General features: G+C 46.8%; 1 protein-coding gene across 1 annotated transcript; it reads right to left on the reverse strand.

Moving 5' to 3' along the window:
• Nucleotides 1–3,694: 3,694 nt before the first annotated feature.
• Nucleotides 3,695–16,853, reverse strand: LOC110194773 (G-protein coupled receptor 83-like). Its single transcript, XM_020967294.2, has 4 exons — nucleotides 16,110–16,853; nucleotides 13,853–13,978; nucleotides 7,755–7,888; nucleotides 3,695–4,801 (listed from the first exon to the last, which is right to left on the reverse strand). The coding sequence occupies exons 1-4, from the start codon at nucleotides 16,551–16,553 to the stop codon at nucleotides 4,177–4,179; spliced, it is 1,329 nt and encodes a 442-aa protein (XP_020822953.1). The 5' UTR covers nucleotides 16,554–16,853; the 3' UTR covers nucleotides 3,695–4,176.
• Nucleotides 16,854–24,639: the final 7,786 nt, after the last annotated feature.

Genomic DNA, 24,639 nt, shown 5'->3' on the forward strand with positions numbered 1-24,639 from the left:
CAATGTCAACATCCCCAAGACCCATGGAAATGTGCATGGGGATAGCAAATGAAGAGAATATCACATTCCCTTTTTGCCATCAATGCATTATTCATGCAGAATTCATCTCCTAAAACACAACAGGCAATGGGGAAGAGTTAGTTCAGAAGTGCAGAGGAATTCTGGGGGACACAAAAGAGGTGAACCAGGACCTAAGGATGTACCCCGCCAATAATGCTGCTCCAGCTTCAAATAAACCTTCAGAGAAACATTGTTTTGTTTTGTTTTAACACAAAATAGCATGACCCAGTCTTACAACACCAGACTTAGCTCATCAGACCCACCTTTGAAGGACTCACCAACATTGATGTGATTCAAAAGAATGTGAAATAATTCCCAAAGAGGACTCCCCAAATTAGTTGGAATCACAGCTGCATCACCCAAGTAAGCATCCAGCCACCCATATTGGAAGATGTTAGAGAAAACATTGGCTTGGAAGCATCAGTCCTAATATAATTGTTCAAAAAGGTACGCTCATTACTTGAAGTCAGGAAAACCCAGATTCCAAACCTGCCTCAGATACTTACTAGCAGTGTGGTGCTGGGCAAATCAGGTCACCTCCTCGGGCCTCAGTTTCCTCATTGTAAAATGGATGAGTGGATTGGCCTCAGCCTCTAAGGTCCTTTTCATCTCTAAGTCAATCCCATGAATTTCAAAGTGTGTGTGTGTGTGTGTGTGTGTGTGTGTGTGAGAGAGAGAGAGAGAGAGAGAGAGAGCACATGAGTGTATATGTGCACGCATGTGTACAAGTATATGTATTTGTATGAAGAAATATATGTGTCTAGAGAAGAGGAGAAAATTACCACAGGGATCTTAGAAAAGACCATGCATTCAGGATGGAGTCTCCAATCCCACGTGCCAGGAAGAACCAACATATGGTCCTGATAGATGTCTTTCCAAGTACCTATAATTGAAGATTAATTCATCCATACTGTTCTCTCCTATTCTAGAGTGGGCACTGAAGCATTACACGTAAACAATGTCTCATCTGGATTATCTTAGTTTGGAGCAATCCAATGGTTTCTTTGCATCAGTTTGGGTGTGCAAATGAGAGGAGGATCATCTAGGAAGTGTTCCCTATCCGCCATTGCCATAGATCTCACTTCCTTCAAGTAGACATTTAGAAATGCCAAGTTGTCCTTCAGCTATGAAGCTAACACTACCAATCCCTTTTCAGTAGGCCATATGCTTTGAGTCAGTTTCCTCAGCCATGTGGACAGGCATCCATACCTTCCTACTAGGCCCTCCTGGTGCCCCAGGAGCTATGGTCACCAAAAGGCTGGCCTCAATGAAGGGCATAGACTGGGGACAGGGAAAACAGAACAGTAACTGGGCTAGGTAAGGATTCACACCATGACTTTGGTCTCATTAACCCTGGAATATAACCCAATAAATTAACTGACCTGCATGGCTATGGACCATCAGCTCTCAAGCTATAGACTTTTGACAACAGTTGCCCCTCAGAGAAGGCTGGGTGCTTGGTACCTAGTATGAAATTTAAGCTATGCAAACAAGGATACACATATATAAAATATATGTATACAAACATACATATGTATAGATATAGATATGGCTAGTATATACTTGGACTAGATAAGAGGATACTCCTAAAACTTCCGAGAGACAGAAGTGGTGGGGAGCAATGCCATCTGTAGCTGCCGGAAGCAGCATCTTTGCATATGCCTGCTGGGCCTGGGACTTCCTGGAATTTTCCTTTTGGTTCCAAAGTGGACCACAGTGGAAAGAAGTCTGACTTGTGACATGGGAATTGCATTCTCCCTCCAGCTAGTAAGAAAAGTCTTCAATGATTGGGGAGGGAAGGAAGATCAAGAAAGTCATGGAGGAAATGAATCAGACAATAGTGATCTGAAGTGGACATACCTGAGGGCCTAATTGCCTCAGTCAGAGCTGTAGCATTCGTTAAGCAAGCAAGGGACACAAAGGGGTGTGTCTGGGGGACTCTGGGAAGCTTCTTCCCCTATGGACTCTTTCCTAGGGAAAGGACCATTGGGAATCGAAGCCCAGGGCACTTTGTCTATATCTCTGTACCTTAGCAATGGGTTCTAGGAACTAGGGGGAAAGTATTAATGAAATTTGCTAGGAATTCCCCTTCCTCCCTTAGGAAAGGAGAGAAGAGGAGGAAATGGAGCAGTTGGAAGGGAAAGAGAGAAGACAGAAAGGAGAGAGAAGAGTCAGGTGAAAGGAAGCCAGAGGAGAATGAGGATGAGGAGGGAGAAAAAGGAAGAAGAGGAAGGGGACCAGGGAATAAGATGAGAATAATAAATGTTAGCTCTTTGAGGCAGTTTGATTTGGTGGGTAGGGTGCCGGACTTGGAGTCAAGAAGATCTGGGCTCAAATGACAGCCTAGATATGTACTAGCTGTGTGACCCTGGGCAAGTCACTTCACCACCTGCCTGGGCCTCACTTTCCTCCTCTGTAAAATGAGAGGGTTGGCCTCTGGGGGCCCTGCCAGCTCTAGATGCATGAACCTAGAAAGGGGTTGGACTCAATAATTCCTAAGGTTCCCTTCAGGCTTTAAGCCTATGATCCTAGGGTAGGGACTGGTCTTTTCTTTTTCTTTGCAAACTTCAGTGCCCAGCACCTAGTAAGTGTTTTGTAGATATTTGTTGATTGATTGATTGATTGATTGATTGATTGATGAGGGAAAAGAAGGGAGGATACAATTCCCTTTACCCCAACCCAGCTGATTTCACAGTGGCCAGTTCCAGGAAAAGAAAAGGCTAGGACGGATGCTTTCCAGGCAAGGCAGATCTCTTCTGCGTCCCTCCCACTGTTACACCCCCACAGCTGCTAGAAGAACTCTGAATTCAGATGAAGGGAAATGGTCAAAGGATGGGATTATTTCTTCTGTCCTTCCCCCCAGCCACCCATCTCCTTCTTGCTAAGTTTGAATTCTCCCCAGGCCAGACTCAGGAAAGGACAGAATATCTTTATCTCTATCTTAATCATGCAGGTTTTCTCTATTTCTAGAAAAAAGAAGCTGAGAAAGGAAGAAAAAAAATCAGCAGTGCAAATCTCTGTGACCCAATGTATGAAAAGGCAGGGGATCCAGTAAATAGCAGAATCAGGGATTTTGAAGCATCACTTTGAGTTTGTACCACATGTTTAAAAAAAAAAGAGTCTCTCATTTTCTCTCTCTCTCACTGAGTTGGGATTATAAGGGCTGGTTTTTACAAGGTGCTTTGAGATCTCTTATTCTCTCTCACTGAGTTGGGATTATGAGGATTTATCTTTACAAAGTGCTTTGAGATCTCTCATTCTCTCTCCCTGAGTTGGGATTATGAGGACTGGTCTTTACAAAGTGCTTTGAGACCTCTCATTCTCTCTCACTGAGTTGGGATCATGAGGACTGGTCTTTACAAAGTGCTTTGAGACCTCTCATTCTCTCTCTGTCACTGAGTTGGGATTACAAGGGCTGGTCTTTACGAGGTGCTTTGAGATCTCAGAACACCAGATAATAGGATTTTAGAACTGGAGCAAAAAGGGGCCTTAGACATCATCTAAACTAAGCCCCTCATTTTATAGAAGGGGAAACTGAGGCCCAGGGAAATGGAGTGGCTTGCCAAGGGTCACAGAGGTAGTATCAGAGACTGAATTTGAACCCAACTTCTCTGGCTCCATGAAACTACACAAATATACCAACAACATTTATTAAACATTTCAGTAACAAGTCTTCCGGGATTTCTCTGGATGTATTTTTTTCATTTTACAAGGTTTGGTTCTCACACAACCACAACGGAGAATCTTCAAGCGCTGGTGGAGCTATGGCTACAAGGTCCAGGACACTGGTGGGTAAACTGAGGCCTGGATAAGCAAACAATGGCAACTAGGAGAAAAAGACATCAGAAGACAAGGTGAGCTGTCCCTCTGAGCAAAGGGCAAAGAACCTATCCTAATGGGCCTGACAACATCGTCATGACCCACAAGAAGAGAGAAGGAAAGGAAAGAACCATGAAAGAGGGAGAGAGGCAGAAATAATAGCACAAACATGTCCCTCCCACCCCAGAATGACCTAAGCTATGTGTTCCACGCCAGGCATGGGTACAGCTAACCCACTTTGGCTGCAATCTCCGGCCTATTCTGGCTGGATAGATTGGCCATCAGAACCCCATCAGCTCAAGTCATTTCTATGATGGGACAGATGCCAGATAGGTCTATCTGGTCACACGGGGGGGAATCCTCATTGGGCCTGCGCATCCCAGAACTGGTATTCCAGAAAGGGGAAGGTTCCCTGCAGGTACGTCGACAGGTGGATGAGTCGGGGGGCTGCCCATGGCCACAGGTCAGCACCTTCTGCCACCAAGAACGCAAAGCCATCTTGAGCTCATCACGGAAACTTTTGTTGAGCCAATAGTAGATAAAGGGGTTGTAGCAAGTGCTACTCATGGCAAACCAGTGGAAAGCAAAGTAGACAGCCTCATGGCTGTAGATGACCTTGCTGGACAGGAGCACCTCATAGCAATGGAGGGGGAGCCAGCAGATAGCAAAGACCACCACCACCATGACCAGCATCTTCAGGGTCATCCTCTTTTTCTGTTGGCGGTTGATGGAATGCTCTGAGGCCGTATCTCGGATGGAATTCCGCAGCCACAGCTTCTTGGCCATTAGTGAGTAGGTGACCGAAATCACCACCAGGGGCAGGATGTACAGGAAAAGGAAGGTAACCAAGTCCAAGTACTTCCTGATGCCATCTGAAGAGTGGGGAAAGCTGGGAAGGCAGACCATTTTGTTGCTTTTGTTCCTGTTGTGCCAGACAGAGACAGAAAGAGGGGTGAAAGCAGCGAGAGACATGGAGATCAGGTTGGATTTGGAGGCAGAGGACTTGCTTTGAATCCCACCTCAAATTACTCAGGTGCTTCCTTTTCTCTGAGCACATTCCTGGCACATCACAAGAAGTGCTTGGTAATTAGTCTGGCCTAAGTAAAATGAGTGTTTGAATAAGTGATGCCTAAGAACCACCGTAGTGGTGAATCATATGGTCCGACACCATACGACGGTAATATCTACTTGGCTTTCCCCAAGAGTCTTACCTTGCTATGTGAAGAGGTAGAATCACAAGGGGAAGCATCCTAGAATGTCAGAGGCCACTGAGTCCAACCTGAATCTCCTCCCCAATATTCCCAACAAGGGGTTATTCAGTCTCTGCTTGAAGATTTCCAATGATGAAGAACTTACTACCTCACAACACTGGAATTTTTTGAGCTATTAGGAAGTTGTGGGGAGAAGTCTAAATCTGTATCTCTATAACTTTCCCCTCTCACTCTTAGCTCGATAGTCTAAAGCAGGGGTGGGGAACTTGTGGCCTCGAGGCCACATGTGGCCCTCTAGATCCTTTAGTGTGGCCCTTTGACTTAATTTGTTGTGTGAAGTTTGGATTTAGTCAGAGGGCCACACATGAAGACCTAGGGGGATTTGTTCAGTGAAGTTTGGATCCAGTCAAAGGGCTACACTTGAGGACCTAGAGGACAAGGATTTGTTCTGTGCAGTTTGGATTCAGTCAAAGGGCTGCACTTGAGGACCTAGAGGGCCACATGTGACCTCGAGGCCCCAGGTTCCCCACCCCTGAAGTGAAATAGAACAGGTGTATTTCCTCTTCCACATGATGGCCTTTCAAATACCTGAAGTCTTTCCTAAGTGTTTTCTTCCCCAGACTATATATATCTCCATTTCATGTAACCATTCCTTATATAGCATGCTCTCTGAAACCTTCCCCATCCCAGTCCTTTTCTTCTAGATCAGGGATTCTAACCTGGGGTCCACGAATGTTTTTTAATACTTTGATAATTTTTGTTGTTGTTCAGTCATGTCCAACTCTTCATGACCCCATTTGGGTTTTCTTGGCAAAGATACTGGAGTGGTTTGCCGTTTCCTTCTCCAGCTCATTTTTTCAGATGAGGAAACTGAGACAAACAGGGTACAGTAACTTGTTCAGGGTCACACAGCTTGAAAGTGTCAGAGGGCAAATGTGAAGTCAGGTCTTCCTGACTCTAGGCCCTACACTCTATCCACTGCACCATCTATGCTGCCTATTTTGATCATTGTATTTCAATATAATTGGTTTTCTGGGTAATCTTACACATTTTATTTTACACGCTTGAAAACATGATTTTGAGAAAGGGTTCACAGACTTCACCAGACTGACAGCTCAAGAGGCAAAAGGGTTCAGGTCTGGCCTCAGACACTTCATCGCTGTGTGACCCTGGGCAAGTCACTTAACCTCTGTTTGCCTCAGTTTCCTCATCTGTAAAATGGGGATAATAACAATAGGACCTAGCCCTCAAAGTTGTTGTGAGGATCAGATGAGATCGTATTTGTAAAGTGCTTAGCCCAGTACCTGGCACACAGCTATATTCCACATTAATAAACACTTATTTTCTTCCTTCCTATGTTAGCTCTTTTAGCAGGTACCATCATGGTCTTCATAGGAGCACAGATTTAGAGCTAAAAAGGCACATCTAAATCAACCCTGCCATTTTACAGATGAAGAAACCGAGGCCAGAAAGACTAAGGGCTTTGCCCAGGGTCACAAAAGTAGCAAGTGACAGAAGTGGGATTCGAACCCAGGTCCCTTGATTCCAAAGCGAGCACTCTTCCGTCTGTACTCAACTCATGAGTTGCAAATTAACTAATGTTTTGTGTATATATATTCCAAGTAAAGAGTACTTCGCAATCAGAGGAGAGAATAATAATTAGCACATTCATACATTGTACATCTGCACATATTTCAGCTGACAAAACTATATTTCAGCTGTCCATGTCATAAAAGCTGTTTGTGTTGCTCAGAGATGAAACAACACACACATGTTTGCCGATGCTGGTATGAAATGCAGAATTACAAGATGCAAATACGTTTTCATTTACTGATGGCCTAGATCAGAGCATAAAACCTTGACCTTTGTGAGAAGAAGTGTAGATGGAAGCACAATTCGTGAATGGGCTAATTGGTACTCTAATTGGGGACTTTGTTTCCCCACGTTGGCACAGATAAACACAACAGAGTGCCTACGCTGGACCCACTTTGAAATTACTGGGAAATGTTCTTAGCTGGCCTGAGAGGAAATTCTCTTCTGTCCACTCAAATCAAATGAAATAATGTTTGGAAAGTGCTCAGCACCTGCCTGGCACAGAGTAGGCACTTATTACTTTCCACTCCCTTCCCTTTCTTCTTATCTTCCTCCCACTTCTATTGACTATAAAGGTAGTGAGGTGACCCGGTAGATAGAGAAGTGGGCCTGGAGTTGGGAAGAATTGAGTTGAAATCCAGCCTCGGACACTGACTAGCTGTGAGACTCTGAGCGTGTCACTTAACCTCTGATGGCCTTAGTTTCTTCAACTGTAAAAAGGAGATAATAATAATAATAATAATACACATCTCTCAGAATTGTTGTGAGGATCAAAGGCTTAGCACACTGCCTGGCACACAGTAGGCATTAATAGAAATTTGTTCTCTCCCCTCCCCCGCCTCCTCCTTCCTTACCACAGCCTGAAGTGCCCAGCCTAGAGGGAGACGTGGGAATCAAGGGAAGAGAGATAGGGAGGGAGACAAGAGATCGTGTTTGGAGGAAGACTTATATTAACCCCGTCGCGTGCAGAAGATCCTGCCTCTAAAATGGGGCCTCCAGGTGATTTCCCAAGTTCTAGCAGCTCCCTAGGAGAGCCAGGAAGAATCCCCAGGCCTCCCCTGGCCCACTCACACGGTATCAAGCTGAGGCAATCTCTGGTAGATAGCATGTGGCAGGGAGAAACAGCTGGCCAGGATCCAGATGACGATGACATAGATACCGCCCTTCATGGTAGTCATTCGTGGCTTCAGAGGCTGCATGGTTACCTGGAAAGAGGCAGGGGAGGAATATCTTCATCAGGAACCAAAGCAGACTCAGATGCTAGAAATGGGACATTTAGTTATTTAGTCAACAAACTGATTGAATGCACATTTGTACAGACTTCGTACAATGCTCTTAGGGAGACACGGTTTGTATAACAATCCCAGCCCCGTAGGAACTTACAGCTTGGGACAGGGATATATTATGAACACAGCTAAGTAGGATGTACAACAGAGGCTGATAAGGGCATCCAGAAAGGGCAAAGTGCTGTGTGAACCAAGACTTAGTACCCATGGGAGGAAGCAAAGGAAACTTCATGGAAGAGGCAACATTTGAATCTGAGTCAAAAGGCTAGGGAAGAATCCAGTAGGCAGAGTGGTAACCCCAGCCACATTGGCCACAAGAACCCAACCCAATTCCCAATGCAGGCTGCTGCTTGGGGATTCTCTTACTCTGTTTTTGTTTTGTTTTTAAATTTTTAGGCAATTTGGGGTTAAGTGACTTGCCCAGGGTCACACAGTAGTAAGTGTTAAGTGCTTGGTCTGAGGCAAAATTTGAACTCAGGTCCTCCTGACTTCAGGGCCAGTGCTCTATCCACTGCACCACCTAGCTGCCCCTGATTCTCTTATTCTGGGTAGACCATTGAGTCATGAGTTGCTCAGGTGGGAAGAGGCCCTTGAGACTGAACGGAGCCCTGACCTTGACCTTCATTAGGAACAGCACCTTCCTGCTCCTCTGTTACTCTGCCTGGACCCACTCACAGGTTGGAAAGAAGCTTCTTCCTCCCTATCTTACTCTCCCAATCCCTGTGATACCAAATGCAAAGAGCAAAGCCCACTCTCTAATCCCTAGGCACCCTGACCCTACTTCCAAGGTCTCTCTCCCAATCTGCCCATCTCTGCCCCCTTGCCTTCTGGGATTCCTGCTTTATCATGAACAAGCTTCTCTTCATTTGAGACTTCTTGGGTCTCACTTCTGTTATCTCCTGGCTCTGACTGAGACCTGACTCCCTCTGGCTGACTCTCACCCTGGCCATCCTCTCTAGTAATGGCTATACCTTCTATTAGACCATCCCCTGACTCATCAGTACCAGTGGGGGCATTTGAACTCTCCTTGTTTCTGTCATGGCCACTTCCAGACTCAACCTCTACCCTCATCACTCAACGACCTCTCCTTCGCTATCCAAATAACCAAACCAGATTCCCAAGCCCCAGCACATTCCCTTTCCTTTCTCAGGGAGTTCAAGGCCTGCCTCATAGTCTTTCTCACAGCCCAAACTCTTGCCTTCCTCCTAGGGGACATCTACATACATGTGATGACAACAGTCACCCTCTTGATCACCATCATCACCCTTGAGCGTTCCATCTCCAGGGTTCTGAAATTCCTCTCTCAGGTCATAGCCTTCCATTATTTTATCTCTCCCTAGGATTTCCTCCTCCTAGCCTATCCTTCCCCCTCATTGTGACCTCCTCTTTGCCTCCATCTTTTTCCTAGGCCATCGCCTCTGCTTTGGCTACACTCTCTTTCCTCCTCCATGTCCCCCCTTATTGAGTCAGTCCAACTTTAAGCTACCTTCTTACACTCAGGCCACTTATCCCCTCGTCCCGTCACCATTCACCCCTCACCAAACTCCAAGCCCAGATTCCTCCAACTGTCTGCCTCTTTCTCTCCTTCCTGCAGAACAGAGGGAGGATGCCACACCATGGTGCTGAGATCACTACCAATTTATATTATCAAAATTCAAGTGGGCTCTTATTTCAGGAACTTAATCCTTCTCCTCTCTAATCGATTCTCTAACTCACTGACAGCAGTGGTTGTTACAAATCTTTTTACCTCTCCTAATACCTCACATGGCATCCCCTCCTTCTACTCTCTTGATTGAAAACCTGGACTCATACTTTCCTAAGAAAATCAAGTCCCCTTCTCCTTATCTTGCACCCTCCTGATATCATTTCCCATCATGTCCTTCTTATCTCCAAGGCCAACCCCTCTACATGTACCCTTGATCCTACCCTCTTCCATTATATTATGTATACATATAAACACATGTGTATACTATATACATATATATGCACTGTGTGTTATGTATACATGTATATACATGTGTATATTAGATATATAGGTATATAATATAGGTACATATTACATACATATGTATATATATTATGTATACCCATGTGTACACATACATGTATGCAAGATACGTATCTCCTCTTCTCTCCACTTGTATACATCACCTTAGTTCAGACTCTCATCCCTTCTCACCTGGACTACTTCAGTGCCCTCCCAATTAGTCTCCCTGCCTCAAGGTTCCACCATTTCCAATCTACCCTCCACACAGCTGCCACAGTGATTTTCATAGATCCTAAGTGTGACCACGTCACTAACCTTCTCAACAACTTGCTGTGGCTCCCTATTACCTCTAAGATCAAATGTAAACTCCTCTTTTTGACCTTTAACCCCTTCCCAAACTAGCCTCTTCCTCCCTTTCAAGTCCACTGCCACATTGCTCCCCTTCATCCATTTCACTAGGCAGCCATATTGGCCTACTTGCCGTCCCAGGAGCACAAGACACCATCTTTCATCTCCATGCCTTCGCCCCGTGCCTGAAACGCCCTCTTGCCTTACCTCGGCCTCTTGTAGTCCTTGGCTTCTGGCCTCAGCTCAGGTACCACCTTTGGAAGGAAGACCTTCCTGGACCCCTCAGCTGCTGGCTGTCTGTATCTCACAAATGCTAATATATGTATATGTTGTCTGCCACAAAGAAAGTAAACTCCTTGAAGGCAGGGACAATAGAATTTTGCCTTTATATCCTTTGAACCTAGTAAAGTGCCTAGCACATAGTAAGTACTTAATATGTGTTTGTTGATCGAATGAGGAAGGCTGAAGACTTTGAATGCCAAGCAATAGGAAGCCATTGAGACTTTTTCAAGCAAGGGAATAGCATGGCCAGATCTAAGGAAGATTGTTCTGACTAAATGTGAGGGATGGATAGATTGGTGAGAGAGCAGAGGCCCCAAGTTCTGCTAAAAAAAATCCATTATTGGGGGCAGCTAGGTGGCGCAGTGGATAGAGCACCGGCCCTGAAGTCAGGAGGACCTGAGTTCAAATTCGGCCTCAAACCAGACACTTGACACTTACTAGCTGTGTGACCCTGGGCAAGTCACTTAACCCCAATTGCCTAAAACAAAAAAATATCCGTTGTAATAGTCATCCAGGTGGGTGATAATGAATGGCTGTATGAGGGGGGTGCAGAATTGGGCTTATCAATCCAAATAATTAATTTTAATTTATAGGAATAAATTAGAATATAAAGAAATTAATTTAATTAATTAATTTTGATTTGTCAATTCAAACTCAGAAGCCAGAGTGTCTTCATGTCCAGGTATTGGGAAGATTCTGGGAGAACCTGTACTCCTTGCAAACCACTGGTCAAAGCCATCAGTTTGTTCAGTTGGGTGGCAGGTGATGGTGATGGCACTAAGGTCCCAAGGTCCCCATGGGCCAGTCTGCTTCTCCATTCCCTAGTCACCAACTGCTCCCTAACCACCAAACCCTTGATCATAAGGGGCATTGCGTAGGAGTGCAGATGGGTCAGTGCTGATCAGAACTGCAAATGATCTATTGACAGAACAGTGGCAGCATCTTTGAGACAGAAAAAAGATACTAGCTGGGGTCGAAGGCTCTTAGAACTGAAAGGGACCTTAGGTCTATCTAATCTGGCTGAGGAGGGCCATCAATAGGCATGGGGAGAATCTGGCTTCTGAGTTTGAATAGAGAAATATAATTAATTAATTAATTTATATTATACTTTATTTATATACATTAAAATTAATGAATTTAATTGATAAGCCCAATTCTGCCCACTCACACAGCCCTTCATTACTGGGCAACTGGCAACTGTTAGAATGGATTTCCCTATCAATACGGGAAAGCCACACAAAGAGCGGGGCGTAGGATTCAGACGTAAAGGTACTGTAAAGATTATCCAATCTAACCCATTTGACTGATGCAGAAACTGAGACCCAGAAGGGTCCTGTGACTTGCCCGAGATCACACTGCTAATATAATAGCAAAGCTGGCATAACTTCAAGTTCACCTCAATCTTCCTCAGTTTCCTCATCAGCAAAATGGGAATAATAACAGCACCTGTCTCCCAGGGCTGTTGTGAGGATCACATCTGCAAGGTGCTTTGCAAACCTTCCAACACTACATAAATGCTAGCTATTATTCAAGGCCAACTCCCCCAAATGCAATGTCCTTCCCCTTACCCCCCTACTGCTTCTCAGGATCCCTTAGGGATGGCCCACTTTGTTGGCATTTATACATGGGGGCACACTTGCATCTTGGCAAAGGGAAAAGACACTCCCCCAATAAAGGTACCGTACGATTGTGGGTCAATTGCAGAAACCTTTGCCTTCTACTCTCAAGGGGAGCCTTATTTTGCCATCTGTGAGCACTAGGTTCTTGTAGTCCTTGTCTGTGGGTGGGAAGGGAAGTTCCTAGAGCACAATGGGGCAGAGAATGCCAGAGGGAGGGGAGGGATTTAAAGATCATTTGACTTTTGGGGGAAACTGATCCTCCTCCTTCTCCCCGAGAGTTTGTATGATGCAGTGGGGAGAGTGCAGGCTTGGGAGTCAGAAAACCTGGGTTCAAATCCTGGCTTTGCTATTCCACTTGTGTTACTATAGGCATCATTAACTTCTCTGGGCCTCAGTTTCTTCATCTGTAAAATGAAAGAAATTGGACTAGGTGACCTCTAAGGTCCCTCCCAAGTGTCCCTCTTTTATCCTCTGATCCTTACCGCCTTCCTAACTCCCTCCCTTCCTTTTTCCCAGTCCTATCCCTCTCCCCTCTTCTCATCTGGAAACAGCTGGTTCAGAAATTTCCTATAGAATCTCAGATTTTGAAACTGGAAGGGACTTCAGCAGTCATCCTGTTGAACCTATATATGAAATAACACACTAATACATTATAACATGCCTAAGAACCATTCTCCAGCCTCTGCCAGGAGATCTCCAAGAAGGGGAAACCTGCCTTCCCTCAAGGCAAGCCATCCCATTGTCTTAACAGTGTCCTTACTACTGGCCCTTCTACATGCCCCTCCCCCACCTTCCCCCTGGTTCTGCCCTCTGGGACCAAACAGAACATGGCTGCTTCCTCTCTAAATGGCAGCCCCTCATTCATCTGCATATGCCTCCCCTAGTTGATCAAATGTCCTTAAACGGCCCAGAACTGACCTCCAGACAGGTCTGATCAAGGGCAGAGGAGTTATTTCTTGGCAGCCCTGTGTCTCTTAAGGCAACCCAACACCCCACTGGCTTTTCGGCCTCTTCATCACACTTCTGACTCACTTTGAGCATGCAGCCTGCTAAAACTCCCAGACCTCTTGTCAGAAAAACTCCCATGTAACCAAGCTGCTCTCATTCTAGACAGGAGAGGTTGACTTTCTGACTCCAAGTGAAAGACTTTCCATTGATTTCCTCTTCTTAGATTCAGCCCACGCTCTTGCCTGTGGGTATCTCTTTGGGTCCTGACTTTGCCATTCAGTGTATTAGCTCTCCCTCCCAGCTTGGTGTCGTCTACACAGTTGATGATTGTACCTTCTATGTTTTTATCCAAGTTATTGATAAAGATGTTACATGGTGACAAATCCTTGGGGCACTCCACTGGAGGCTTCCTGCCAAGCTGCCGCAGGACCCTTAATGATGATACTTTGAGTGGGGGGGTGGAGGAGGATTGGGCTCCCAGCTGTTTGGCTTCCCTTTAAGGCCTGTGACAATCACCAATGACTTTTAGCAGGGGTTCTATAGTGGCTCACGACTGTGAGCCAGCAATCATGGCTCACTGTCCCTGCTGAGGCCCCAGCTGGCTATCTGGACACCCCCTCTATGCCCCATGCCCGGGTATTGGGTCCTTGTTCCAGCTCAGCTCCCCCATGCCCCTCCCCTAGTGGGTTCCAGTGATACCCGGTGTCGATCCAAAGCGAGGGCTGCCAGGGTTAGCACAGAAACGTAGACGGAGCAGTATTGGACAAAACGACTCAGGTGACACATCGTATATCCAAAGACCCAGGTGCTGCTGATGAAACTGACCTGTGGGCAAGAGTTGAGGCTGTAAGTGAATCCTAGGAGCCCTCAATGCACAATACCCAGCCCCACCCCTGGGAGTCCCAACAGCCAATGAAAGCGGCAACAGAGACAAGAAGTGGGGGCTGAGTGTTGGGAATGGGGACTAGATAAGGACAAAGAAAACCAGGGCATCACAATCTTTTTCCACCTAAAGGCTTAAAGGAAATTCAGATTAATTCGTAATGTATGTGAATCTATGCAAATCAATTTCAAGGGACAAGTATTTATGAATCCTTGAATTAATGACTCCCATGGATCCGATTAGATGGAGTTTAGAATATTTCTACCCAATGGGTTTGGGAATCAAGAGGACAGAATTTCAAATACCAACTATATACCTTCCTACCTGTGTGACCTTGGGTGAGTTACTTCCTTGATGAGAGCCTTTGTTTCTTCTGTAAAATGACAGGACTGACTGACTGGATGAGCCCTCTAGGGTCCCCTTCTAGCTCAAAAGCTTATGCTAATCTCAGTAAATCCAGTTCACTTACTGAACATCCACTTTGTGCCAGGTACTGGAAGACAATCGGCCTCTTCTGTCAATCCCTGCTATTGATCTGTGCCTCCCAAAATGGCCCATAGGAAGAATGACTAGGCAAACCCTAGAAAGATCCCTCAGAGACCCAAAGAATAACACATTGGCATATCTCCAGTTCTTTAAGATTCAGGGATGTTTTAAGCCACCTGTGGTGAAGATTGCAATGAGGTTTCCTCACTCTACAGATGAGGGAAGTAAGGTGAAGTGACTTGCCCAGGGTCACAACAAATGTGTGCTTGTATTTTACCTGCTAAGTAAAGAGGGAGCTTCCTGTGATTTACAGTCAAAGCAATGTACGTGGGAGGTAAAGGACTTTCTAGGAGACAGCCCTAGGAGCAGGAGCAGGAACGCAAAGGGGCCTTAGAATTCCCTTTCCAATAGACTTTTACAAACAGGATGACCCCATGACTGTTTGCTTTTCACCTACTAAAGTTCTGGGCTTGGAACAAGCCTCCTTGGAGGTCTGGAGATAGACAAGGTTGATATCGAATCAGAGCCTGAAGAGAAATTGGAAAATGTTTTATCACAGGAGGGGAGGGGTAAGGAGGAAGAGGGAAAGAGGAGAGGAAATAGAAGAGGAGGAATGAGAGAAGGAAGGGAGGGGAGAAGAAAAGAGGGAGGGGAGAACAGGGGAAGGGAACAAGGAGAGAAGAGGGGAGGGAGAGAGATGAGGAGAAAATAAAGGGTAGGTATGGGTTAAGTGGTGCTGCAGTGCCTGAAGAGCTGGGCCTGGAGTCAGGAAGACCTGTCTAATCTGGCCTCAGACACTTCCTAGCTGTGTGCTCCTGGGCAAGTCACTTTACCCTGTTTGCCTCAGTTTCCTCATCTGTAAAATGATCTGGGGAAGGAAATGGCAAGTCACTCCCGTATCCATGCCAAGAAAACCCCACATGGGGTCACAGAGAGTCAGACATAACTGAAACAACTGAATAACAACAATAACAGTGGGGGGGCAGGAGGAAGAGGGGGGAAGAGAGGCAAAGTGTGGAATAGGAAGGAGAGAGGAGAGTAGGAAGGGTGAAGGAGAGAAGAATGATGAGGTCGAAAGGACAGAGAAAAATTGTGTCGTCTAGTTGAACCCTCTCATTTGACGGAGGAGGAAACTGAGCCGGAGAGAGGTGAGTACCATAGTCACACAGAAAGTAGAAGCAGGAGAGGCTTGAACCTGGCTCCCCAGCCTGAGCGTCTCTCAATAAACGTTGAAAGCTAAGGGAGCCGAAGGAAATGCTGAGGTTTAGGTCTAGAGGTATCCAAGGCAGATCAGTGTCGGGGGCTTTTCGTGACTGATTGAGTGATGGATTGATTCTTTAGACTGGTCGCTGCCTATGCCCCTCCCCCACCTCCTAGCCATCCCTGGCCTAAATAAGCTTGAGGGGTGGGGGTGGGAAATCTATTCAGATCTCAAAGCACTCTGTGAGGGAAAAGTAGGCGACATCCCTTGGATAGCCCTTAGGCAAACAGAAAATGTGTCCTGGGCTCTACCCACCATCCCACTTGCCTAGCTCTCTGTTGTTCCCTTCCTGTCCCCCACCACAGCCCACCCCACTCCACCCTTACCAAAGTGAAGGGTGTGTTCAGCAATGTAATCATGATGTTGGCCACGGCTAGGTTGACGATGAAGAGCCCGGTGGCCGAGTGGACCCGCTTACGCTTCATAATCACGCTGCAGACCAGAGAGTTTCCCAAAAGGGAGACGAACATGATGGAGAAGTAGGCGAAGATGAAGAGCCCTCGAAAGCTGAAGCTGCTCGTCTCTTGCTCGGTACGGGTATTGATGAAGGAGCCCGGACGGCCCAGGGTCAGGTCCAGCGTCAAGTCAGCGTCTGTAGTATGGTCGGACAACTGAGGCAGGAGGGAGATCAAGGAAGGCCAGACAGTGCCGATGCTCTGGCCCTCCTCGCTATCCAGCAGTCCAACGGTCCCAGTGGTCTGGGGGGTCTCACTGGGCTGAGATAACTCCCCGACACTGCTCAGGGTGCCACCGAGCGGGACCGACACCATGGCGGCGAGGGGAAGCCTTCCTCAAGGACGAGAGGGCTGAAGACTTTCTGGCCAAGCTCGGGGAGCCGAGGAGTCGTCGGCTGAACCCTTGGGGGCGCCCTCTGGGCACCCTGGCTGCGCCCTCGCCCTTGCAAGGTGATTGGATCCCTGGAACCACACCCCACCCCCTGTCGACCCTAGGCCTGTCGAGGCACACCCTTCTCCTCTCGGCTCCCGCCCCGCAAGACCTTGCCCCTCACTCCCCGGGCAGAGTGGGGAGCAGCCCAGCTAGCCTGAAGCAGACTACTGGACCCTCTGACTCCCGCCCGCAGCAAGCACTTTAGAGAAAGCGGGGCGGCCAGGCGAGAGCCAATGGGGAAAGGAGAGAGAGCCCCCCAGGCCCGCCCCTCCAAGTCCAGCCTCCTCCCGAAGCCTGACAGGAACCTAGGAGGCGCTGGGAGCTGGGCCCTCGAGGCCCCCCTGGGGCTGCAGTTCCTTGCCAGCTCTCGCTCCTTCTTCCTCCAACTCTGTCTCTCTGCCCCCTCCTCATCTCCCTCCCTCTCTTTTTCTCCCCTTTCCTCCCTCTTCTCTTCTCTTCTCTTCTCTTCTCTTCTCTTCTCTTCTCTTCTCTTCTCTTCTCTTCTCTTCTCTTCTCTTCTCTTCTCTTCTCTTCTCTTCTCTTCTCTTCTCTTCTTCTCTTCTCTTCTCTTCTCTTCTCTCTCTTCTCTTCTCTTCTTCTCTTCTCTTCTCTTCTTCTCTTCTCTTCTCTTCTCTTCTCTTCTCTTCTCTTCTCTTCTCTTCTCTCTCTCTCTTCTCTCTCCTCCTCTCCTCTCTGCCTCCATCTCTCTTCATCTCTCTCCTCTCTTTCTCCATCTCTCTCCCCTCTCTTTCCATCTCTCCCTCTTCTCTTCTTTCTCACTCCCACTTCCTCTCCTGCTCTCTCCCTTTTCCCTACTCCCTTCTCTCCAACTCTTTCCCCTTTCCCTCCCTTTCCTGCTCTCATTTCTGTGACTGTCTCTTGCTCTCTGTCCCCCTCCCTCTCTTCTTCTCTTTTTTCTCTCCCCTTCCTTTCTCCTCAAATCCCCCTTCTCTTGCTCTCCTTCTCTTGTGACCCTTGTCCTCTTCTCCTCTCCTACCTCTCCCCTCCAGCATCCAGAAGAAAATGCTGAGCTTCAGACTTTGAATCAGGAGGGTGGGAGGTGGAGAAACAGTGATGAAGGCTGGAGGAGACAAGAAAAAGTAAGGGGTGACTGAGGGGATCTATTAAACCCTTTCCGCTTCAGTTGATTAGAGTAAGGGAGAGGAGAAGAAAGGGGAGGGGAGAGGATGGAAGAGAGGAGAAAGGAGGAGAGAAGAGGGAAGAAGGGAGAAGAGGATAGAGGACGAGAGGATGGAGGAAAGGAGAGGGAAGAAGGAAGGAAGAGAGGGGAGGAGAGGGAAGAAGGAAGGAGGAGAGGATTGAGGAGAGGAGGAGGGAGGAAAACAGAAAGAAGGGAGGAGGAGAAGATTGAGGAGGGAGGAGGAGAGGATGGAAGAGAGGAGGGAGGAGAGAAGAGGGAAGAAGGGAGGAGAGGATGGAGGACAAGAGGATGGAGGAAAGGAGAGGGAAGAAGGGAGGAAGAGAGGGGAGGAGAGGAAAGGGGAGAGGGGAAGAGAGGAGACTAGAGTTTCTCCCGATTCCAGATGGGGCTGTAAAGTCAGGGGACTATTTTTGTTGTTGTCTAGCAAACATTCTCTAAGTTATTCAGCCCAATGAATGTTGGCCCCTTTGAAGCTGCCCCCTGAAGAGCTTCTGCACTCAGGATTTATCCCCAGAGGCTGCATTGCTCACACACCACCTTTCTGAAACTTCTCTTTGCGAATTCTCTTCAGAGCCAGTCACGCATCCTTTTGAACTTACTCAGTTACCACAAAGTTTCTAACTCTGAAGATATTTGAATTTTGGAAAGTCAGTCACAGAGCATTTATTAAGTGTTTACAGTGGGCAAGACCCTGTGCTAAGTAATCACTTCAAGGGCCCTGCCCTCAAGGAACTCCCAATCTAATGGCCTGGACAATCAGCAAACAATTGCGTACAAATTAGCTCTGAGCAGGGTAAATTGGAAAGAATCAGCTGAGTCGAGACACTAAGAGACTGGGTCAGCCCCACTGGAGAACATGGAACTGGAGTGAGTCTTGAAGGAAGCCAGGAGGGCAAAGTGAGGAGTGGGAGCATTCCAAGCATGAGGGACAGCCAGGACAAAGACGTAGAGTCAGGAGCAGTGACAAGGGGGCCAGAGGAGCTGGATCTGAGAGTGCAGACAGGGCTGTCAAGTGAAAGAACAGTGGAGGCCAAGATGGAAAGGTCTTTAAATGCCAAACAGAGGGGTTTATACTTGATCTTGGAGATGATAGGGAGCCACTGCAGTTAACAGAGTAGGGAAGTGACATGGCCAGACCTCAGCATTAGGAAAATCACTTTGGCAGGTGGGTGGAAGATGTACTGGAGAGAAGGGAGACCAATGAAGAGGTCTTTGCAATAATCAAGGATGAGGGCAGCTGTGTAAGTACAAAGAAAGGGGAATATCCAAGAGATGCCAGGAGGGTAGAAACTACAAGATTTGGCAACAGATTGGACAGGTGGGGTGAGCATGGCGGAAAAGTTTATGTTCTGCACCTGGATGACTGGTAATATTTGGTGCCCTTGACAGTAGTTGGAAAGTGGGGAGGATTCTGGGAGGAAGAGATTCTGAATTCTATTTTGGACATGCTGAGTTTGAGATGTCTATGGGACATCCATTTAGAGCTGTGCAAAAGACACTTGGTGATATAGGGCTGAGACTCAGGAAAGAGAGATGGACATATAGACCCAGATCTCATGTATGGGGAGGATGGTTAAGTCCATCAGAGCTGATATGATCACTAAGGGTGATGGTGTAGAGGGAGAAGAGGACAGAGCCTTGGGTGACAATGAGTGAAGATCCAGCAAAGGAGAATGAGAAGGAGCTGTCAGGTAGGTAGGAGGAGAACCAGGAGAGAGAAGTGTCACCAAAACCTAGAGAGGAGAAGGTGATCAGCAGTGTACAAGGCTACAGAAAAGTTGAGGAGGATGAGGAGTAAGAACAGGTCATTGGAAGAGAGGTGGAGAATTGGCATTAAAAGAAGGATGACAGAGCAATCTGTTGGAAAATTGGGATGGGACTTCATCAAAGATGACCGTTGAGAGGTTTGCCTTGGCAAGGAGAAGGGCCACCTTTTCATCAGACATAAGCAGAGTAGTATGGGAAGATGTCTGACTAATGTGAGATGAAGAGGAGGGCAGAATGGGGAGCTCTCAGTGAAAGGGGGTGGAGAGAGATCAATCCTGGGTGACAGAAAGCATGAGGCTCCAATATGGATTGGTTTGATGGGCCCAGTTGCTGAGGAGCCCAGGCATGTTCTGAGCATGACGGCATTGTGGGAATAATGCCTAGTCTCCCAGGTGAACCAGTTGGAAGGATGACCTTCTTCTGGATGGATACATTTTGATGAGACAGCTCCAAAAAGTCACATTTCTTCATAGGAAATATATGTATGTATGTATAGAATCATAGGATCATAGATATAAAACCAGAAAGATCTTTGGAAGTCGTCCAGTGAAACCCTCGTTTTTTTAAGGATGAGGAAACTGAGGCCCAGAGGAGACCCAGATTCATGATGATGAGCCAAATCAGGAATTGAAACCTGGGCCTTTGACTCTAGATATATTTTATGGTATGATAACAATAGAAAACTTTACAAAGTGGTTCACACACTTTATTTCCTCTGGTCCTCACAACAATTCTATGAAGTTTTTTTTACAAATGAAGAATCAAGACATTTGTGTCTTTCTCTCACCTCTGCTGTTAACTGGCTGTGGGACACTGAGCAAGTCATTTCCCCTTTCTGAGCCTCAGTTTCCCCCTCTGTAAAATGAGAAAGTTGGATGAGATGGCCTGCGAGGGCCCTCTAGCCCTAGAACTGGTCCTCTGTGTGGCATTGGGTAAGAGAAACCTCCCTTCTCTGGGCCTCAGCATCCTCCTCTGTCAAATGAAGAAGTTGGGTTGGCTAAGGAAGGCCCCTTGGAGCTTGGCTATTGCATCAGTCTAATATTTTCTGTAGTGAAAGGGAGCATGGCATTGTGGGAAGCTCACTAGTTTCAGGGAGAAGACCTGAATTCAAGGTCTAATTCCAATTCTCTCTAGCTGTGGGACTAAATCTCTCTAGCTGTTGGAACAAATCAACCACATTTAAAATCACTGCAAATGGGGATATGCTTGTATTCCCTACTTGTCAGCGTTCTTGGGAAGAAAATGCTTTTTAAAATTTACAGGACTATAGAAAAGTAAGCTATTTTTATAGTTAAATATTGGATATGATTTAATAGACAGAGGGACAGAACAGATAGGGTCAATTCCAAGACCTGAGACCTCAGAGTGTTGCCTTGTTTTCATCCCTCCCCATCACCCAGGCCTATCTTGAACATGAATGTGCCTCCAAACCCAGTGGGCCCCAATTCCTCAGACCATAGGATCCCAGATTTAGGGCTGGCAGGGACCTTTGAGGCCATGGACGCCAAGGTAAGAATCTTCGCCCTAGATCTATGTTCCTATTTTGACACTTCACATGTCTGTGCCTCAGTTTCCTCATTTGTAAAATGAGGTTGGAGGAATGACACCTATGGGCCCTTTCCATCTCTAGTTCTTTGATTGTAATTACATCAAGACCTAAATTTGCTTCATTACGTCTTTTCCCCATTGTTCTCAGTTCTGCCTTCTGGGACCAAAGAGAAGGGGCCAACGCATCTTCCACATGACAATCAATCAATAGGCATTTATTAAGTGCCTACTATGTGCTGGACACTGTACCAGATTCAGGAATTATCAAAAGAAATGACATAGTCCCTGCCCTCAAGGAGCTTGCCTTCTATAACAGCCTTTCAAATATTTGTCCACATCTTTCATGCTCCCTCCACCCTCTCCATCCTGCATCTTGAGTGTTCTATTCTTCCTAGCCATCTACAAGGTCAGGATAAGTGCAGTGGATAGAGGGATAGGCATGGATTCTGGAAGACCTGAATTCAAATCTTGCCTTCGTTTTCAAAGAGGACCAGTGACATCCCAGGCTGATGTCTTGACTCACGCATACATTGGATTTAAGTGAGGCAGAGCTGCACAAAGTCATTGGCCTCACTCTCTCTTCCTGAGTCACTGAAGTCCAATGACAAGACAAAAGTCAGGACAACCAGTGATGGCCCAGGTTGCAGGGGATGACCTCGATGTCTTTGATGTCTTCAAACACCTATCTACTATGTCACATAAAATATAAAATATCTAAAGCAATAATATATATACATGCAATTATGCGTTAGACATTGCATATATGTACCGATGTGCATATACACATAGGCCACTCAGAGAAACCCACCTCCTCCCCAGGTACCGACTCTTTTTTTCATAGCTACATTCAACGTTACACGTCAGGCTGCATGCGCAAGCTCTTTACTCTTAAAGTGTTCTAAGTCAGTCTGGTCACCAGCATTGCTGGAGTCTGAGTGCCCCGTGGTCACCTCCACCCTTTGGTGCCTACCCTAGGATCAGAGATTTAGAGATGAAAGGGACCTTAGAGGCCATTGGGTCTGATTCCCCTCCCCATTTCACAGATAAGGAAACTAAACTCATGGAGGTTTAATGACTTGGCCAGGGTCCTGGAGCTACTAAGTATCTGAGGCAGTATGGGGTGTTCAGGGAGTTCTAGGACCTCTGGTGTGAGGGCTTGTGGAGCCCTTTTCAGGGCTACTCCTCCCCCTTTGGTGTTTACCTGTCACCCCACTCTCACCTGGGGCTCCAAGAAGCTGCAGCATGGGCAGTGGCCACACTCCAGTAAAACCATCTCGGCCTATGAGCTAATCAGGTTGAGGGTAAGCAGTGGGCTTCAAACTGGTCGGTGAGTTAGGAGGGTGTCTATCCCAAGCATGTGAAGATTTCCCCTGGTGGAACGGGCAGATGAGAACAATTTGTTTCAGTGATCATGAAGGTGGATGAAGCAGGCGCTGTGGAGCACTGAGAGCTCGGTCAGACGTCGAAGACGCCAAGGGCATCCATTGCATTCCAGGCCATCGAAAGTCAGCCTGGCTTTTCTCCTGCCACTGGACTTTGATGACTCTGGAAGAGAGTGTGAGGTTTTTGTGCAACTTCTGCTTCACTTAAATCCAATTCACGCACGAGTCACGACATCCCCCATGGTGTCACTGGTCTTCTTCCAAAATGAAGGGCAAACAACAGTAACAACGATAAGATGGTACAGTAGAAAGAAGGTTGGAGTTAGAGTCGGGAGGGCCTCAAACACCACTGCCCAACGTTTCCCCACCACCACCACTGGTGCATTGGGATTGGCATCAGAGAAGAATAGAATGCCAGTGAAAGATTCAGGGCATACCGTGGAGCCTGTTAAGTAGCATACTCTTCTACTTAGCTTCAATCTCTGGCCACAAGAAGCACAGATACTCAAAAAGATGTTGGGGCCGGTTGTGAAGCCCCATCCCAGGACCTTGTTGGTGCTTTTTTCAAAATCTCATTTTTAATTTTAATGGAACCCTACCTCAGACACTTATTAGCTGGGGGACCCTCAGCAAGTCACTTAAGCTCTGTTTGCCTCAATTTCCCCATCTCTAACTGGGGATAATAACAGCACTCTCTTCCCGGGCTCATTGTGAGGAGCAAATGTGATAATATTTGAAAAGCTCCCTGCAGACCTCAAAACACTGTCTAAACTTCAGCTAGCTCCTATTGTCATCATCCTCTTCTCTGTTTCTGTGGGTGCTCCTGCATCCTGCATGCAGTTATAATGTGGATGATATATGTACTAGATAATTCAGTGTAATTCCCTGTGACTGGTACATGCTAATTTACGGATGCTTATGATATATGTTTATAGCTCTCTCCGTGTCACCCATATAATTAACACAGACTGCAGATATTCTACTGAGGAGAAGATGGACTAGGGGCCACAGTGAAGATAATCCCTCCCATTAATGGGTGCTTCCAGAGTTTCCACATATCCCAGCATGTCTGATGCCTGGACATAGGGAGAGCCAGATGAAGAAACAAATGGGTAGAAAATGGCGCCAGTGAAGAAGTAAATGGGGGGAAAATAGCCTCGATGCTCTGAGCTTTGTTCTTGGGTGGCTTGGACACACTGAAGGGTTAGCATTCCTCTTTCTGTGCTGACTTTTGGTAGCAGAAGTAGCAGCTCTCCATACATGTCATTACGCCTGGCTCCAGACTCTATTCAGTCCCACCCACCCAGACCTTGGACAGATCTCACCCCATCTACAGTGGGTGCAATAAAGGCTAATTCTTGACCTGTGACTGATCCTTGAGGCAAAAGGCAATGATAACCCAGACAACAAGACGCCTCACACAGATATCCAAGAGGCAAGATATTCACATATTGCGCCCTGTTTCTCCATGTTGACCATGGGAATAGTGTGAGGCCATGTGGCTGAAACGAGGCTCAACTCACAGCCTTCCATCCATGGCTCAATGGGAGGAGGGAGGGTAGTTTTGCTGGGGCCATGAGTATGGGGTGTTTGTTTGCTGTTCATTCATTTCCTTACTATCAAAGGGCTTTCTACTTAAAGTAAAGTGTACTTATGCTCACTAGGATGCGAGGCCCTTTGATAAATCTTGATTGTTCTAAAAGAGGAAATTTCAGCGGGTGGGGGATTATTGGCATTAATAGGAGTAATTTTGAACCCAAAGCTCCGCTGATTCCTGGGGTAAGCAATTTGGGGGCTCTCTTGAGAATCACAAGCTCCTTTTACAATACCCCAGACAAGTGAGCCTTCTAGGACCTACTCTAAGGCTTCCACTAACAAGCAAATCACTACCTACCAGGTAGTTTTTATTACTTGATAATAGAGAGGGCCTTGCTAGGGATTGATAATAAGAGATCTTGTATGGTTTGGACTTGAGTGAATGAGCAAGGGAGAAAAACATGCGCTGGGTGGACAAGGGCCTGGGTGGACCTTGGTGAACTCTAATGGGGCTAGAAGTGCTCCAGGGCACAGAGAGCCCATCTGTTCTTTGAAATCATTGAATCTCAAAGT

This window comes from Phascolarctos cinereus, unplaced genomic scaffold (genome assembly GCF_003287225.1).
Source record: "Phascolarctos cinereus isolate Bilbo 61053 unplaced genomic scaffold, phaCin_HiC Scaffold_8;HRSCAF=390, whole genome shotgun sequence".
Lineage (NCBI taxonomy): Eukaryota > Metazoa > Chordata > Mammalia > Diprotodontia > Phascolarctidae > Phascolarctos > Phascolarctos cinereus.

Coding starts and splice junctions, on each gene's coding strand:
- LOC110194773 (XM_020967294.2), bottom strand. CDS start 16,553: ATGGTGTCGGTCCCGCTCGGTGGCACCCTGAGCAGTGTCGGGGAGTTA. Junction 7,889..13,852: donor TCGCTTTGGATCGACACCGG/GTATCACTGGAA, acceptor GCCTCTTTCCAG/GTAACCATGCAGCCTCTGAA. Junction 4,802..7,754: donor TTGCCTCAGCTTGATACCGT/GTGAGTGGGCCA, acceptor CTGGCACAACAG/GAACAAAAGCAACAAAATGG.